This window comes from Ictalurus punctatus, chromosome 15, assembly GCF_001660625.3.
Source record: "Ictalurus punctatus breed USDA103 chromosome 15, Coco_2.0, whole genome shotgun sequence".
NCBI classification, from domain to species: domain Eukaryota; kingdom Metazoa; phylum Chordata; class Actinopteri; order Siluriformes; family Ictaluridae; genus Ictalurus; species Ictalurus punctatus.
The window spans coordinates 12,169,859-12,189,766 of record NC_030430.2 but is presented as its reverse complement, the minus strand read 5'-3'; the positions used below and the strand labels follow the sequence as shown (position 1 = coordinate 12,189,766).

The window sequence follows — 19,908 nt, the reverse complement described above, 5'->3', positions numbered from 1 at the left end:
GGTTTGCTGATCTCCAGAGATTTTCATTACATAGCAGTCTTCAGAGTTTACAGAGAATGGTGTGAAAAAAACAAATTCTATCACCAGTTCTCTAGGTAGAAACGCCTTGTTGTTGAGAGAGGTCAGAGGCTGGACTGATTTGAGCTGACGAGAACGCTACAGTAAGTCATATAACCACTCTTTACAGTTGTGTTGAGCAGGAAAGCATCTCAGAAATCACAACACCCTGAAACTTGAGGTGCATGGACTCCAACTGCAGAAGACCGCATCGGGTTCCACTCCTTTCAATCAAGAACACAAATCTGAGGCTACAGTGGCCCAGGCTGTTATCAGAAAACAATAAGAAGAGATCATTTTGACAACAATGAATGCTGAAAAGTTAAGGTCTGGCCACCAAATTATAAGTTAAATGAAATGTTTAAGGCAGAAACAGAGATACTGAAAAGTTGTTTTAATTCCACTTATATGAGTTTTGCTTAGAACTCAAAATAAGATTACAAATTAATGTACATTTGAATGTCAGTGATGAACTTGACATCATCTGTTATATTTTAGTTAATGTTAAGAATATCTCTGTGTGTGTGTGTGCGTGTGTGTGTGTGTGTGTGTACACACAGATTAGAGCTGCTGCAGGAGAGTTTAGATTGGTCTCTCTGGTGGAGTTTCCTCTGGAACAGGAAGCTGATTTCCTGCTTTAGTTCTTGTGTCCTGCTAGGGGGCTAATGGCATCTCAGGCCAGTCCTGCCCACACACACACACACACACACACTTATACTCATTTATACACTGCCAGCTGACATGGACTACGAGCCCAAGAAAATCAAGAAGGTAAGATCTGCTCAGTAGTTGTTGTTTTTTCTAACCATTTAGATGTTCTACAATCACCCAAATAAAAATAAAATCAGCATTTTGAGGAAGCTCTAGCTTGTGTCAGGGCATCATCTCCTGTGTATCTGTACTGTTTCATGTTATATGACCGACATACCCATTCTCTATATTTGTTTCCACTTGCAATATTATTTTCTAGGTTGTGGTTTATGTTGCTTTTTATGTGAGTAGATTATCTTACTGTCACTCATACAGCTAGTTGGAGGACATGTTTACATGTTATCTACTCAAGCAAGGGTCGTATGTGGTTTTGAGGTTGTTACCATACATTTCCTCTCTACTTAAAATGTCGCTCTCTTAATTACAAATGCTAAACCTCAGTCTTGTGCATGCACTCTTGTGCAGATTAGTTGGTGACATTCTCATTCACTGTTAAAGTTTTAACGTTTCCTCATGTACCGTCTCTTCTCTCGTGTCTTTGTAAAAAAAATTTGATTAAAATGTATTTGCTTTCATATACTATCATTTAAGAGGACTGTTAGGTATTCCTGCCTACACACATCAAAAATAAAAATAAATACACAAAGGACCTCCTTCCAAGATTCCTGCAAAGTGAATATCAAATGCAGTTTTGTTTCTTTAGCACTACTATTTTTAACAGCAGTGGGAGTGTGTGGTAAAAACAGTTAATATAATTCAGTATCAGGTTTGATTAGGAGAACGAAAACATTTAATAACCATTTTATTTTAAAAGAATATCACATTGTAGCAGCTGCCCTCTACTGGATATACTTACAAGCAGTTTTCTGTGGAATAAAACAAAGATAAACCACAGTGTCTATTGAGCTTTAATGAATTGGATGTATTTTCATTATGCTTGGACTTATTTCTTTGCTAATGTACCATTTCAGAAGTGACATTATTACACACACACACACACACACACACACACACACACACACACCACACATACACAGGCTCAGATGACTGATTGATGCCTGCATTCACATACACATGAAAGCAATGCTTCCATTCCACTTTGAAACACTGAGTGAAGATGATTAATAGGTCATTAGTGAGCATACTGTGAGAACACTGACTTTCTCATCCATCCTGAGTACACATTAGAATATTGTGTGATGTTTTTTTATATGCTCTCCCTCTCACTCTCTCACACATGTGTAAATCAGCAGGTGGCTAATTTGACGTGTGTTATCTCATCTGGTCCACGCTGCAGGAGACATGAGTCCTCTCTGTTAGCTCTCTCTCTCTCTCTCTCTCTCGCTCTCTGATAGTGCCACAGAAGGGCTAAAGGTTCACTGATGATTAGTAGTACCTGAACTTGGGCGGGAGTAGTTAGTTAAATAGCAAAAGCTAATTTCCACGCTTGCAGATGAAAAAGAAAGTTAATATAACATTACTCAATGGTTTGTTATATTAAGTGAATAATACTGATGTATTGATTGATTACATCAACGTCAGTTCAGATTTCATCGTATAATTTTTTTTTTTTTCCCCAAAGGCACATGGGAGGCTTTTAATGGAATGCTACAACTAATATCTGTTTACTAAAACATTCCCTTGTGTATGTGATGGCTAAGGATGAGGTTTGCCTAAAAACATTTTCGATATTTTAAGACTTACAATGAATAGCCTATTATACATTAAAGTGAATGGAGTAAATGTTGTAAATGCTTTCTTTACCTTAGTCATAGCCCAAATGCTGGAATGACATGTGAAAAAATAACTACACCTCTTGGAAATTTTTGGATTTTTTGACATATTTGGACAAGCAAACATTTAATCATCTATGAAACAGTGCCAATTACTAAAGGTGATATACTTGCACAGAAAGCTGAGCTTTTTTAATGATTTATTCAACAGAAATATCAATAGATGTGATATTCTTATGTAGGAAAAGGAAGTACATCCTTGGCCTCAGAAGCTAGTATTGCACCCTTGAACAGAAATAACTTCTTGTAGGAGTTTTGCATAATTGTCTACCAGGCTTGCTGGAATTTTTGAACACTCTTCCATGCAATATTCTTTCAGTTGCAAGATTTTTGAGGGTTTTCTGGCATGTACTGCCTGTTTCAAATCGGGATTCAAATCCGGGCTTTGACTAGGCCATTCCATAACCCTCTGTTTCCATGGTGGACTATGGTGTTTCCATAGTGTGCTTAGGATCATTATCCTGTTGAAAGTCCCACTTTCAACTTTCGGGCAGATGGCCTCACATTACCTTCAAACACTCTTTGATATGATGTAAAATTCATAGTTGAATTAATGAATGCAAGCTCTCTAGTCCCTGAGGCAGTGAAGCAACCCCAATCCATAACATTTCCACCACCGTGCTTCACAGTTGGTATGAGGTGCTTCTCCTGAAAAGCGTTCTTTGGTTTTTGCCAAACATGTCTGCTGTGACTGTGGCCAAACAACTCCATCTTTGATTCATCTGTCCAGAGCACATTATTCTCACTGGCAAACTGTAGTCTTGAAAAGGCTTTTTCCTGAAACGCCTCCCACACAGGTCAAATTTGTGCAATTTCTTTCTGATTGTAGAAGAATGCACTTTGATACCAACAGTTGCGAGACTTATTAGCAGATCCTGTGATGAAATTTTGGGGTTCTTGGAGACTTCTTTTTGCATCAAACGGTCTGTTTTTGGTCTGAATTTGCTGGGACAGTCAGACCTGGACAAATAGGCAGTCGTTTGAAATCTGCACCCTTTCTAGTTTATTTTCCTTACAGAGGAATGATGTATTTCAAATAATTTGGAGATCTTTTTTAAATCTCTTGCAAGACTCCTAGGCATCCACAACCTTTTTTCTGAAAAAGCCTTTTATGCCTTTTGCAGAACTCTTTAGATCTTGGGATGATGACAACACACACATCAAAAGCAAAGGGAACACCAGACACTCAATATGAGAGGGGTATAAATAAAACAGGCTCCACCTGCAGTCCCTAAGCAGGTTCTAATCACTGGCATATAATCTTGAACACCTGAATCAAATTTTATGGATTTGAAGGTGTGATAAATGTAGGGGTGTACTTAATTTTTCCATGTGACTGATCTGGTTTTTGTTCACTTAAATTGTGAAAATTACTACAAAATGTCAACTTTATGTGTCATTTGACAGAGTGTATCAACTTTATTAATAGGCACTGTTTCAAACAGGATCAAATGTTTGCTTGTCCAAATATGTGAAGAAAAAAAAAAAAGCCAACAATTTCCATGGGGTGTACATGTTTTTTCACATAACTGTATATCGATTATTTAAATACCATATTCATGTTCCTGTGCTTTAGGGGTTTGTTTTACCAATTAAGCGACTGGTCTTCCCAAAGTTGGCCCGGAGGCAGGCAGACAGGGGCAGTGCATATCGCAGGCCTCTGCACACGGTGCCTCTTTACCCACCAGACTTTCTCATCCATCCTGAACGCCTCATCTACGACTATGTGGAAAAGGAAGTGAAGGTGAGTAGCTCACTGAACACTGGCACATTTATAACCTGTCCGAGAGCTCGATATATCCGAGTCAGTACCAAAAGCAGCTTATATCAGTTGTCAAGAACTAATATTAAATTCAACTGAGTTTATATTATTACAAGTATAATAATATACTTCATCATATTCTTGCACTGTACAACTATGGTCGCTGTTGATCACAGCTACCTTGCTGCACATCGGTGGTTCCATACCTGCCATTTACCATTTGCACCGTTTGCACTATACATTACACTAATCATATACACTAATCAATACTCCAGCATTGCATTGATACTTTCACATCACTCAGAGTACTTGTGCTATACTTACTAAGGCTATACTTACTTTATATCCTATACTATATTTTATCCTTTTTTATTTTTTACTTATTTCCTTCTGGGATTAATAAAGTGGGTGGCTGTGGCTCAGGTGGTAGAGCGGGTTGTCCACTAATCGTAGGGTGGTTCGATTCCCAGCCCGCATGACTCCACGTGCCGAAGTGTCATTGAGCAAGACACTCAACCCCAAGTTGCTCCCGATGGCAAGTTAGCGCCTTGCATGGCAGCTCTGCTACCATTTAATGTGTGAGTGTGTGTGTGAATGAGAAAATCTGGTGAATCACAAAAATCTGGATTTACTCCTTCTCTCCTTACTCTTCTCTCCACACTTGAATTCTCTAGAATTAGTCTTGTATGGTAGCATTACTTGTATTGTTCTCCACTTGATATATCACTTTGTTTGTATTTCCTCATTTGTACATTGCTTTGGATAAAAGTATCTGCTAAATGAATAGATGTATAAACGTAAATGTATGAGCTGGCTCAATGTGAATGGGGAAGGCCGTTACCACCCTGCACCCTGAATTATTATTATTAGCACATAAGTGTTTTATTCTGCTCATACCAACATTATAAACAGGTTATGTAATATAAACCTATCATTTACATTACAGCCAGAACTACAGTTAGACATTGTTATAGAGTCTGAGATGTTGTTGATAATTAATTAATATTTTTTTTGATGAATTTTAGTGAAAAAATATATTGTTTGTAAAATATTACATGATCAAATTGTATTGGATTTTCAGAACCTAAACACAATCTTTGGTATTGGCTTGCATTACAGTTAAGCCTTGAGCTTTAGAGAGGGTTGCTTTCTATCCAAGTAATCAATATAACTCTTTTTAAATATAAATCTCAGTTTCTGGGTCATCTGACATGGGTGTCTTGCTCCCTAAACCCCTCCAGCAGAGACGAACTACTGCAGCTTCTGGACACTGCCAGGGTGAGGACAGCAGTATCCCACTACAATTCTGAGCCTTAAATATTTTCAAATTTCAGGGTTCAGAGATACAGTACATAATTCTTCTCTCTTTATCTCTGGTAGAAGCTGAAGGTCCTGCCTCTTCAGACAAATGTAGAGCAGGACTGTATCCTCAGTCTGTCTGCACGCTGTCTGCTGCTCACTTGGAGGGACAATGAGAAACTACTGCTGCGAATCCCCACGCATGAGATAGCTGCTGCCTCCTACCTGCGGGATGATGCCTTGCACCTGCTTGTGCTCAAAACAGGTGATGAAAGTTCAAGGTGCCTTGGGAATTTGTGCTGCAATAGATCTCATAGAGAATACCTGTAGTCCAAATACATTTTGACAAAAATATTATGTCCTTATATTAAAGCAATTTGTAGACTAGTTTTATATATATATATATATATATATATATATATATATATATATATATATATATATATATATATATATATAATAAATCAATAGAAGCTACAATTGTGTGGTTGGATTGATTGTGTGGATGAGTAAATGGATGTCAGAATGGAAGGATAGAAAAATAAGCTGATGGTTAAACAGGGAAATACAAGTAAATGATTTCCTACAAAGCATCAATCCATGCAGCAGCTCTGAGCAAATCCTGCTGAGTGCTGTATTGCACAATATATATATATATATATATATATATATATATATATATATATATATATATATATATATATATGACTTTTTCATCCTTTCCAATTGCATATGTCTCAGGTTTGAATGTGGACACCATTATAGCAGGGGACAGCCTTGAAAGAAGGCCTACTGGTATAGAAGGCCGCAGACAGACCATGAGCAACGCTGACCCTCGGCCTGCAGGGGGCACCATGGAGAGACGCCATACCATCTGTGGTGTGGACTGGAAGCCATTGTCTCGCCATGAGTCCAAGCAGCCTGGCACTGGTGTGGGTGGAGTAGGGTCTGCGGGTGGAGGAGGAGGCGGCAACAGTGGAGGTGGCAGTCTGGAACGGAGGCAGGTTGGGGGTAGTTGGGAGCGACGGCAAACCCACAAGCCATGCGGAGGAAGCTGGGAGAAGAGAACCATGAGTGGGAGCTGGGAGAGACGGCTTGTAGGAGGCAGCTGGGAGCGCCGTGGTCCTGTGGGCAAAGGTGGAGGGGGTGTGGGGGGCAGTTGGGAGAAGAGACACGGATCTGGGGGAAAAGCAGGAGGTAGCTGGGAAAGGAAGCACGGGCAAGGGGGCAGCTGGGAGCGGAGGCAAGCCTTCATGGGAAGCTGGGAGAGAGGCAAAACATATGGAAGTTGGGAGAGAAGGAACCACAATCCACTGGAGCCCACACCGTGCCCTGATGCTTACTGTAACCTGGTCGTACTGGCTGTGGAGAACAGGGTGAGTGATCACAGGTGTAGGAGAAGTGATTAAGGAGATGTGACACAGTTATTGGCACCTCCTTTTCTTATAAATTAAATGTACTGTAACTAAAGCCTTTTCATATCTATCTATCTATCTATCTATCTATCTATCTATCTATCTATCTATCTATTTATAAATCTAGTTCAAAAGGCAAATTGATGGATGGATGGACAGGTGAAAAGATGACCCATTTGACAGTTATTGGCACCTCCTGAAATTCTTATAAACTAAATGTAACTGAAGCTTTTTCTTATTTATTTATTTATTTACTTACTTACTTACTTACTTATAAATCTGGTTCAAAAGGCAAACAGATGGATGGATGGATGGATGGATGGATGGATGGATGGACAGGTAAAAAAAATGGTTGTATTGAAGTTTAAACAGATGGCTAGACAGTTGAAAAGACAAAATCCATTCCTAAAAGTAGCTCATAACAATATTTTCCAGCACAAACCAATATTACTGACCTTTAAAATGTCTATAATTGCATGCCCAGATCAGGCAAGTTTATACAGAAATGTGGGTTGGATGTAGTACAATGATGGAGAGGAGCAGCCATTCCCTCTCTAATGACTTTCTTTCAATGCTGCAGTAAATGTTGATGTGTAGTGACAGCAGACATGTAAGCAGCTCACTTAGACTGAAGTCTTTTTTGTAGAGACACTAAACACTGTGCTGCGTCAAGGATCTAAGTATAGAAGATGAAACAGTGCGATATAAAGGATATTGTGCCGTCCTAGATCTCAGATTGACTGTTTGTGCAGGTGCTTACATATCTTTCTTTGTGTGTTGTACAGTATATGTTTGTTTAGCTGTATCCCTTACTGAATTCCTAACATTATTTACGTTTCCTTTATGTCTACACACACATCCACAAACACACAGGATGCTGCAGAGGAGTACTGTGCACTCATCTGTCAGATGTTTCAAATCATCTATGGACACCAGACCATTGAGTGTGTGGACAGGGCAGGGTATCACTACACCATGCCTGACCGTTATTGGCTACAGAGAAGTGAGTGACAGAAACATGGCACATCCTGCCAACTTATGTTTTTGTCTTTTATCGGACAAAGATCAGAGACAACACACTATAATATGTAGGTGTTGGACATGTCATTGTGGGGTGAGGCTGGTGTGTTGTCCTTTTCTTTGTTCCAATACATACTCTATACCTACAAACACTGAAATGCACATGCCAAAATAAAGGTACGTTAACTTGTTCATGCATGGAGATAAATTATGTGCAAATATTGTGTGTGCTACATGGATACAATGTCACTGTTAACAATATTTAGTATACACAATTCCAATAATGAATTAGTAACATTTCAAGACATAAAAATAGTAGGTTCTGATTTACAAGATCAGACAAAGTGAGCAGAAGCTCCTAAATGAAAGTGGTGGCAGCATGGGGAATCTTGGGGAATAGTGACATTATAAAATGACTTCTGTTGTATTCCAAATGGCACCTACGGAGCTGAAATCCATCAGAGTGAAGGGTGGGGCCTTTGAAAGGAGTGGCAGATGATTACTATAGAATGGAGTGCAAAGAGTATTTAAATGAGATTGTAGCATGTATTAAACATTCCTGGTAGTCAGGACAAAGTCCTTATAATGAAAAATAGGGACATTGTAAATAATAAAAACACTCTTGGCATCTTGGCAACTTTCCCAGACAGTTTTGAGTCATAAAAGACCAGGCTTCTATCTACTTAAATAGTGACAGGTTCATGTATCAGGAACTGATTCACAAGATGACCCTTTAAACACAGATGCTCGGCTCAAATAACACAGAAAAAAACAAACAAACATATTTTTCATGTTGAACACCTTATAGGATAAGTGTTTTCTGGTAAATTCTTAAACAAAATGGAAATGAGCTCCATTCATATTTTAAGCAATGAGCCATCTCTACTCAAACCAACTCCGGCCATGGTGAATTTGAATGTCAAACAAACTCCCAGGAGATCTCTATGTGAATGAAAACACTTCCTGTTTAAATGCTGTTAGCATATGAGCTTCTCATGTGAAACCAACTTTACCACAGTAATATTAAATCATCCTTCTTTCTGATTGTTTTACTATGGCAATAATTATAGTCTAAACTTTATTATTATTAAAACAAAATGTTAAATGTTATAGTTTTGTCTTCAACTGGCAGCAACAGTCTCCTGCAAGTTTAACACCTGCTCTCCGGACATATTAATTGGTGCACACAATTACACTTCCCGAAGTGACTTTCAGGTTGTTAATGTTTCCCCATTTGTAATTTCCCACCCTTAATTTCCTCATAAGGAAATCATAAAGTTTATCTTATCTCATTTTAAATCCATTGCAGGAACATCACCCCCCTACCTCAACACTCTCTTTGAGGCTTACGTTCCCTCACGCAATCTGCGGTCGATTCACGACCGATGCTTAGTAGTGCCCATTCAGCGTGTCTCAAGGTCCCTTTCCAGAACCTTCACACTAACTGTCCCTTAGTGGTGGAATGAACTTCCAACCTCAATCCGGACCGCAGAATCTGTCACTATATTCAAAAACAGTTAAAGTCCCACCTCTTCCATGAGCACTTAACTAACCCCTAAAATGCCAACCCCCAAATTATTTATAAATAAATAAATAAATAACACTCTGGCTCTTACACCTCTACTCTGCGCGCTCTGCTGATCTAGAACTCAATTATAAATCTTGTATGGTAGCACTACTTGTATTGTTCTCTGCTTGATATATCGCTTTGCTTGTATTTCCTCATTTGTAAGTCGCTTTGGATAAAAGCATTTGCTAAATGAATAAAGGTAAATTGAAATGTAAATGCCACAAATGATAAATTCATTCACCAAAACACACGAAATGGAAAGATTGGAAAAGTCACTGTCCTTCATAGATCCTGTTACAGAATCAGCTTGCAGTGTTGTATAATGCTTAAGCATTTCTCTGTTCATTCCTGTTTTTTGTGCTTCCAAGGTGACAGCTGTCTGACAGATATGACGTATAGCTATGACACAGACTTCAGCTGCTGCAGCTCATAGTGAGTTAATGGTGCATTGGAACTCATTCATTCATGCCTGTGCGTTTGTGTTGTCTTCTCCATGGACCAGATGAAGGAAAACAAGACAATTCCATCATGAGGACACTTTTGCAGAGGGAGAAAAATTCTGTCCTGTTGGCCAAAGCTCAAGCATCAGTATTTAGCTGTTCCGATAATAAATAGGAAAACCAATTATAAAGTCAGGTGATGGTGTGTTTGTGTGTGGGCTATACACTGGAGTATATAAACATGTTATCATGTTTCTATGCATGTAGACTAGACTCAAACTATAATGGAACCCTTGTGTATTAGTCTGATAAGATCCCTTGATATTTTTCATCTTTGCTTGTACCGTGTGCTTTATTTCCACAGTGATGGCTCTCAGTATGCTTTTGAACCATACTACAGTGAGAACTACAGTGAGAATTCATCTCTTTCTTATCAGGACTCGCATCGCAGCCTGGCATCCATACACAGTGACTCGGAACCTAGTAATGCAAGCCTGCAGCTAATGCAAGAGTACATGATTACGGTGAGACACACATGCATGTGTATGTAGACTACAGGGTGTCCCAAAAGTCTCCATATATGGTATACGACTATGTATACCAGCGCCACGTCGGTTGTGTCTTCATCAGTGGATGTTCATGGTCGTCCACTTCTTGGTCGGTCTGCAACACTGCCAGTCTTTTTGAATTTGTTAATAAGTTTAGCAACAGTGTGGTGTGTGATGTGCTTGCCATGTTTCCTGTTAAAGTCCATCGCAACCTTGCGACGGTTTCCCGATCCAGCCATGAGAACGATTTCAATACGTTCTTCTTTTGTCAAAGGCATTCTTAAACGCTATCGGAAAAAAGTATATCATATAAACTAAGTTTGAAAAAAAATTGGAAGACATTTTGCCAAAAAGTGTTAATTTCCCCTATGTATGGAGACTTTTGGGACACCCTGTTATGAGAAACACATGGATGTTTACTCCAAAGTACCTCACACCTCTTTGCAATCTCTTCAATATGCAAAAATTCTATAACACCTCTATTTATTATACTTGATTGTATTTATAACATGATCTATGTCTTTATTTTTATTTATTACCTATTCGTATTTCATTGCTACTTACAGAATGTACTACTCATTTGTGAACTGTATTGTTTGGCTGAAGTAATGAAGCCACTTCCCTCACAAGATTAGTAAAAATATCTGTTCATCCACAAGTGCACATGACCATGACAAATACTTTCCTTGAGGGATCTAATTAATTTGCTTCAAATGCTTTAACTGTGTTAGAAATACCGTGCAAATATTATTGAAATGGATACATGATACAGATATCAGATATCTGCATTTATACTGAATATTTTTGGATACCAATAATACATATCACATAACCAGTACAATATGTGTGTTGTTTCACCTACAAAGTTGTTCTCCAAGTTGTTTGGCAGTGCCACAAATGTATTAGCTCACTAAGATTAACACTACGATTAAGTCACTCTTCTGTGAGTTATGTTGCCCTCCATTTGAACTTCACAGCAGTGTTGCAGTCCTTATACATGTGCTGTGTATTGTATTGTGCCCAGCTACGCAACAAGCTGTCTCCCCAGGAGATTCAGCAGTTTGCTGTGTTGCTGAGGGAGTACCGTGTGGGTGCTCCCATAAACCAGTTCTGCTCGGACCTGGCCCAACTCTATGGAGACTCACGGAAGTTCCTCCTGCTCGGTGAGTAAAGCAAACAGCCATCTGACACATATAATGATGGCATATCTCTGTTCACATTGTTTGAATATTCATTAGCAGTCAAACATGATGTCCAGCTTGGGGTTGTGTGTAACATTTACCTAATATTATCTTATCATTCAGGTTATATTCATGAAAAGCACACATTTATGAGCACTACGCCTGTGTTATATTGTATACTACCAGGGACAGCTGGTATAAACTGGCTAACAGGGCTTAACCCTGCCCCATTTTGAAAAGATATTGGCATCCAACTCAGATTATTGGCTGTTAACCAATGTCTTATTTTGTACATTTGTGAAACCAGGCCCAACAGCTCCACCAATGATCGTAAGAAAAATATACACACTGTTATGAAAAAGAGAGGTTGGCACTGATTTCTTTCTAGCCCAGACTGTAGATGCATGCAGTGACAGTCACGCCTAGATTTAATCTTCATTTGGGCTGAAATTTTGAGCCTGTTTCGCCTTCACATCCGTGACACATCATCAGAGCTGATTGAATAGGCACACGTGAAATACAGTCTTGGATGTAATGACCACATTATATACCCTTTTATTTACTCTAAGGCCTTTAGAGTAGAAAATAAAAAAGGTAGATTGACTAAGCACACATTGTTCAATCAAAGTACAAATGACTTAAAATGATAGATGACAGTACAGTTTAGTGTTCTTTGTTGTTGTTTGTTTTTTGTTTGTTTTGTTTGTTTGTTGTACATGAACCCAGTAAGGCATTACAATCTTAAAAGGCAGAAATAGAAATCATTAATGTAGCTGCCTATCTATTACACACACTATTAAAGGTTTACATCTGTGTAATAGTTTGCCCCACACCATTCTTATTCTCCTGTTAGAAGGCTGCATTGAACTTTCCTTGGAAGTGGGAACTCAGAATTTTCAACTTGTGAACATTTGAGCTACAAAGTAGGAACCATGGATGAACTCCATATTCGACGAACTCTGTGTTTGTTCGCAATCTGTTTAGTCAATGTTATAGATTTAACAAATGAATATTGATCTAAGGCAAATACTTGTATATACAACTTCATTCATTAAAAGTAAGAAGTGCTACTTTGTTTGTTGATGCTGTGAGCAGTCATGTTGATTTGATGTCACTTAACTGAACTCTGGTTTGAGAAAACCGTCCCGAGGTAAGAAATAGAAATTCAAGTAGGGGTAAGGTAAAAAATTCGGAGTTATGAGCTATAATTGAATGCAGCTTAATGCAATTCTCAACCCTAGTTTCACTGTTGAGCTATTGGTAGACATTTCATTTTTAGCACTCCCATCTAATATCATGGCCAGCCATCACTATCTACTACTTTAAAACTAGTTTTCTGGGGGAGGAGATTAGACATTTCAGATTTAGAGAAATAAATTGCAGATATAACTTAAAACTTGTTATTTATTTTTTATTTTTATTTAAAAATCAGACCACATTGTTGTTGTCTACACTGTCATTAAACTGCTGGGAGTGAGTTGCACTGGAACCCAATTATATAACTGGCAAGGCCTTTACATCTGTCAGCTCACATCCTCATCAAACATAGCCCAGAACTATTCTGTGAACTTTTAACTACATTGTATGTTTCCAGTGATATGAAGCAGAGCTAGGAAAATGGAGCAGCAGATATAACAATGTAGTTTAAACACTTCAAAAGAATCATTCGCATTTGTCTTGGATACATTCCCATGTGAAAGGTTCAAATTACTTTAATGTATCTGTGTGTGGTTATTTCTTGTGGAATTGCCATAAACAAATGTGAGTTCCATGTATAAATAGGATGGAAGATTGTGTGTGTGTGTGTTTGTTTGTTCTTGCCTTATTGAGTATAACTAAGCCCTGCTCTAACTGCATTGCAGATTGTCCCCCATTTCCATTAAACAGGCTAATTATGGAGTGAACATTGTGCCAGTAGTACAGATAGTACTCCTCAGTACACTTCAAAAAGTACTAGGGAGAAATTTGATTAACTATTTATGCAGGCATCATGTCTCTATATGTACAGTTGAGGTCATAAGTGTACATACCCCTTGCAGAATCTGCAAAATGTTAATAATTTAAAATAAGAGGGATCATAAAAATTGCACTTAGTTTTTTATTTAGTTCTGCCCTGAATAAACTATTTCACATAACAGATGTTTACATATAGTGCACAAGACACCATAATAACGACAGCTATATAAAGGAACCCTTTCAAAAGTTTACATACCCTTTATTAATACTGTGTGTTGTTACCTGGATGATCAATGACTGCTTTTATGTTTTGTGATAGTTGTTCATGAGTCCCTTGTTTGTCCTGAGCAGTTAAACTGTCCACTGTTCTTCAGAAAAATACTCCACGTCCTGCACATTCTTTGCCTTTCCGGCATCTTCTGCATATTTGACCCCATTCCAATAGTGACTATATGATGTTGAGATCCATCTTTTCACACTGAGGACAACTGAGGGACTAGTACACAACTATTACAAAAGGTGCAAACATTCACTGATGCTTTTGAACAGGATGAATTGGTGTAAATTTATTTTGTTATTATTTAGTTTTCTGTTTTCATTTAGTACTGTCCTTTACCAATATTTTCCCTGATATTTAAGCATTTTTCCATAATCCGATATCAGTTTTGTAATATCGGATCCACCGATAAATGGCGCCATCTTATAGGCGCTTTGAGAATTGTGCACAGGACCGTGTTTGTAGCCCTGAATCTGAGGAGAGACGAGTCATCAACGGTGTGCACAGGTAAAGTATACTTGCTTTGCTATATTAATAAACTTTATTTAACATAACAGCCATTAATGCACAAATTACATGTGTTACATAAATGCTTGATATGTAGTCTAAGCAGCTTGGTGCTAAGAAATAGAGACAAACTCATTGAGTCATGTAATCATGTAATTGTGTTTACCTCATCAAAACTTTTATATATAAAAAAAGACTTTTAAGTGACAGTGACTTTACCTTTTATTATTTGCACTCTTTCAGACAGCTTTATTTATTGGTGTATAAGACTTTTTTGTGTTCTGTTTTTTATGCAAGGAGGACGTGAAATTGACAAAACTGTTAGAAATAAAACGGTTTGTTCAGTTCAGTGGTGTTATTATTGTGACAAAAACAGAAGTAAAACAATAAATAAATATGGGTTCTGCTTATCGGTTAGTTGATCTCTAATCTCAACATCATATAGCCGCTGTTGGAAAGGGGTCAAATATGCAGAAAATGCTGAAAAAGCAAGGAATGTACAGGACCTGGAGGATTTTTCTGAGGAACAGTGGGCAGTTTAACTGCTCAGGACAAACAAAGGTCTCGCTGATCATCCAGATAACAGCACACAGTATTAAGAATCAAGCGTATGTAAACTTTTGAACTGGTTCATTTCTGTAAATTCAGCTATTATTGTGTCTTGTGGACTATATCTATACATTTGTTATGTGAAATAGCTTCTTCAGGGCAGAACTAAATAAATAAAATCAAATGTAGTTTTTATGATCTCTCTTATTTTTAAAAATGGTTAACATTCTGCAGAATCTACTAGGCTTATGGCCTCAACTGTATAATTTGCCATAAAGATATTTCCTAAACCTCAGAATATTTTAGTTTTAATAAGTTTTATGCATGAAACTAAGGTGTTGAAAATTGTAGATGCTGTAGATACACTTCTACAACTTATGTCAGTCTCAAGTCGCAAAACAGAAAAGCATTCGTCCAATCTTTGGAAGATCGCAAATTTGAAGCCCAACAATACCACTGCGCTTCGTAGCTGGTAGCCAAGGGAGCAAAATTGTCCATGCTCTTTGGTTGGGAGGGATGGCATACTCTCTCTCTCCACTGTCAGTCATAGTGACACTAGCCAAACACAGGTCTGTGAGCTCATGTATGTGGAAGAAGGTACTTTCCTCTGAGTATTTTATGTCACCCTGTGATGAAGCCTGAGCATTAGTTCAAAAAGATGTTTGAAAAGAGTATTGAAGTGAAAATTTTTGATACTTTGACATAACTGACTAATTTGGATGTTGTACTTTTCAAAATGACCGTTTACAACACACGTTCTCATTTCATCATCCCCTCTCTGAATCTATTCAAAATGACATACATCTGTGAGGAGCATTACAAATATTACTACAATGTGACCACATTCATCAATTACACTGTAGCAAGACACTTTATCACAAGTAGAACTTTCTCTTCCTTCTGTACCTGTTCATGGCTAGGTATGCGTCCCTTCATCCCTGACCAGGATGTGGGAACTTTCGAGACATTCCTGGAAAGCATTGGCATTCGGGAGGGTGGGATTCTGACAGACAGTTTCGGGCGGATCAAACGGAGTATGAGCAGCACGTTGGCCACGGCTGTTAGAGGCTACGAGGGATCATATGACTTCAACAGTAGGATGAGTGACATCGCACAAGACATCGAGGCCCTCGGGTTTGAGGAGGGAGATGGAGACATTGAGGAAGAGGACTACTACCTTTGATTACTACCTAAACAGTTTAAATTTTAAGTCCTTACTAAGGATGAATCACTAAAAGAATCATTTCCATTATGAGATTTTATGTACTTTTAAAGATTTATACTATAGTACACATTAAGTTATAGTTTTTTGAGGGCCCTCCCCAGCAGAATGTCTCATTCTGCCTCAGCACTATCCTATAAGGTGGGCTGAGGTGGTGGCAGAATAAACAACCATTTGCTTCTGGCATAAATACAGAATAAACAAAATTCATGAATTTTTTTTTTTTTTTTTTTTTTAGGGACTTGTTTAATGCAAAGTGTTCTAACTTTCACATGAACTGAATCTAAATCCCCTTTGCACATTGAATATGAGCAGTGTGAGCAAGCATCTAATTACCTACAGATAGTAGGATGTTTACTAGGTTCTCTCAAATTTCTGACCAGTTATTAAAAATATTTCATTATCCATTAATACTTATTACACCACAATGCAAATGTGTAATACCAAATAGGATGCACTGTTTCACAAAAACTACAGTTAGAGGCCAAGCAACGCAGGTGCAAGGCACCTATTGTATCCATTCGTTTTCTTCTGCTTATTATTATTCTTCCACTCTTGAGTCTATGGCAGCCCACAGAACTGCTTGCGGCATGCAGATAGAGGACATTAACCATAGCAAGATTGGAACCTCTATCTCAAACCGTCTAGCACCACCAACTGCTCAAAGTTTGACTCAAGTTTATGCTAGTAACTTTTGAACCAAAAACTTGTGAAACAAAATTCTTTTTTATCTGATTCCTCAGCTCAAGACGATTTGATTGCATCCTATGACATCTTTTTTCTGTCATAAAATATAGAATTTTCTGAAAAACGTACTTTTTTGAACTCGTCCTAGACGGTAGGCTATGTCCGATTTTCACCAAAATTGGTTCAGATCATCTTGAGACCATGCTGGAAAGAAATTATTAAAAACATTTTGATAGACCAAACTGTTCTTGAATAACACGTGAACAAATTTGAAGGTGAGAGAAAGTTTTTTAAACTGCTAATAAGTTTTGCCTGCTTTTGCCTGTTCTCATGATATTGGTCTCGATAGATTCCTTGGGTCATGCTGAGAACAGTGATACCAATTATGTCATGGTCGGCTGAACTTCCTGTCCGCCATTTTGAATTGCTTTGAAAATGTACTTTTTCTAACTCCTCTTAGATCGTTGCTCCGAATTTAACCAAAATTGGCTCAGAACATCATGAGACCATGGTGGCAAAAAATTATCAAAACGATTTTTGATAAGCCAAACTGTTCTCAAATTACGTGTGGACGAATTCAATGGCGATCATGCCAAAATGGACATGAAGCTATGTCTCTGTACTGCATCAGCATATTCAGACCAAACTTAGTACCGATCATTGGCATCATGACTTGAGGGTACCCACATTGTTTCAGAACATTATTAAAAAATATACTGCAGTTTCAAAAAATGCTAATAGCTTTTGAGTACTTTTGCCCATTGCCATGAGACTGGGCTTGATAGATTCCTTGGCTCAGGCTGAGAACAATGATACCAATTAGGCCATGGTCAGCTGAACTTGCTGTCTGCTATTTTGAATTGTCTAAAAAAAAAAAACCCTACTTTTTCTAACGCCTCCTAAACTGTTTGTCCGATTTTACCAAAATGTAGTCACATCATCTTCATACCATGCTGACAAAAACGTATGAAACTCAAGCTGATTTGTGTCATGGTCATCATGACATGAAGATGCCTGCACCGTTTTGGAAAATCACCACCTAGTGCTCACGAGATATTAAAAAAGCCATTTTCGCTTATAACTTCTGAACGGTTTGTCATAAAATCATGACCATGCTAAAATCACGCTTGCTTATCTCCTTACTTTGCCTCTGTAGTGCTTGGTCCCGTAATTTCTGCTGGGAGTTATATTTTTAAATGTTACTGACATACAGTCATAGGCCAGTTTTTATTAGGGGTTTCGCTTGTGGTTTCCTGGCCCCAAGCTACTACTTATGTGACTTATTTAGGAAGTTACATGGCGGAAGTCGCACAGCTCTGTTACGCACACACGCACGCACGCACACACACACACACACACACACACAGACACACATACACACACCTGTGTGGAACATATCTTTTACGAGTGGAACATAGCATAGCTTTTTTCATATCTCATGACCACTAGATAGGTTTTGAGTAAGTGTTTATATTTAGAATAACTGACATGAAGATATGATAGACCGACTATTTAGAGTATTTATTTTACGTTGATAAAAGCATGTACTGGAAAAACTGAAAACAGCTACATGTACACTGAGCTCTGAGAGCTTGGCTGACTCTGATATAGTGTCCCATTAAAAACACATTTCTTGTATTAAACCTTATTAAACGTTATTTATAGCACCTTGTTTTAATTTGGTGGTGACATGAATGTGACTGTAGCAAAGCACATAACCAGCCATTTCCAACAAAGTCTTTTGGAATACAGTAATGCTGTTCTATTTTCTTCCCCATAGTCTTAATCCAGAAACATCACCCTGATTCACTTAAAAAGTTGTTCACTTGGTCATGAAAACAAAATAAAGACAAATATTTGAACAGGTCTCCCCACTCCCCAATAGGATGATCAGTGTAAGTTGTTAGTATTTTATTTAAAGATCTTTTTTTTCATTTAGTACTGCCCTTCAGATACTAAATAAGATAGTTACATGTCATCCAGAAGAGAAAATATTAACAATTTACACCAATCATCCTGTTCAAAAGTTTACATCCCCCTGGCTCTTAATGTATCGCTTTACCTTCTTGAGCATCAGTGAATGTTTGCAATATGTTTTTATAATAGTTGTGTACTAGTCCCTCAGTTGTCCTCAGGCTGAAAAGATGGATCTCAACATCATATAGCTACTGTTAGAATGGGGTCAAATATACAGAAGGTGCTGGAAAAGCAAAGAATGTGCAAGACCTGGAGGATTTTTATGAAGAACAGTGGTCAGCTTAACTGCTCAGGACAAACAAGGGACTCATGAACATGAGTTGACATGAACAACTCATGAACAACTACTGTATCACAAAACATAAAAACTGTCGTGGATCACCCAGGTAACGACACAGTATCAAGTGTCTGTAAACTTATGAACTGGTTCCTTCTGTGGAAATTCAGTTATTATTGTGTCTTGTGGACTAGATGTAAACATCTTTTATGTGAAATATCTTATTCAGTGCAGAACTAAATAAAAAACTAAATGCAATTTTTATGATCCCTCTTACTATTATTTTTTTTGTACAATTATTAACATTTTATTGGATCTGCAAGGGGTATGAACATTTATGAGCACAACTGTATCTATCTATCTATCTATCTATCTGTCTAACATTTTAAACAAAATTATATTTAACTGGGAACTTATGAACGGGGTAATTTTTATTAATTCAGCTATTATCTTGTCTTGTGGACTATATATAAACAAATGTGAAATAGCTTATTCAGGACAGAACTAAATAAAAAAAATAATAACATGGGAGTTTTATGATCCCTCTTATTTTGTTAACAGTATTAATATTTAGCAGAATCTGCAAGGGGTATGCAAACTGTTTTTATGCTACACTATGTTACAGTCCTTTGCCCAGTACAGTTTGCCACAGGAACGTTT

At 37.8% G+C, this 19,908-nt stretch overlaps 1 protein-coding gene across 3 annotated transcripts; it reads left to right on the top strand.

Moving 5' to 3' along the window:
- Positions 1 to 722: 722 nt before the first annotated feature.
- On the top strand, positions 723 to 19,506 carry ccm2l (CCM2 like scaffold protein). Of its 3 annotated transcripts, XM_017488133.3 has the most exons (11): positions 723 to 828; positions 4,138 to 4,305; positions 5,518 to 5,601; positions 5,704 to 5,887; positions 6,364 to 6,998; positions 7,911 to 8,040; positions 9,996 to 10,059; positions 10,432 to 10,591; positions 11,640 to 11,778; positions 14,459 to 14,536; positions 16,006 to 19,506. In XM_017488133.3, exons 1-11 carry the CDS (start codon positions 799 to 801, stop codon positions 16,266 to 16,268), a joined length of 1,935 nt encoding a protein of 644 aa, XP_017343622.1. In that variant the 5' UTR covers positions 723 to 798; the 3' UTR covers positions 16,269 to 19,506. The 3 variants fall into 3 exon arrangements, with proteins under 3 accessions (XP_017343622.1, XP_017343623.1, XP_017343624.1); XM_017488134.3 differs by lacking the exon at positions 14,459 to 14,536; XM_017488135.3 differs by lacking the exons at positions 14,459 to 14,536; positions 16,006 to 19,506 and adding an exon at positions 12,650 to 14,451.
- The last annotated feature ends 402 nt before the right edge of the window (positions 19,507 to 19,908 follow it).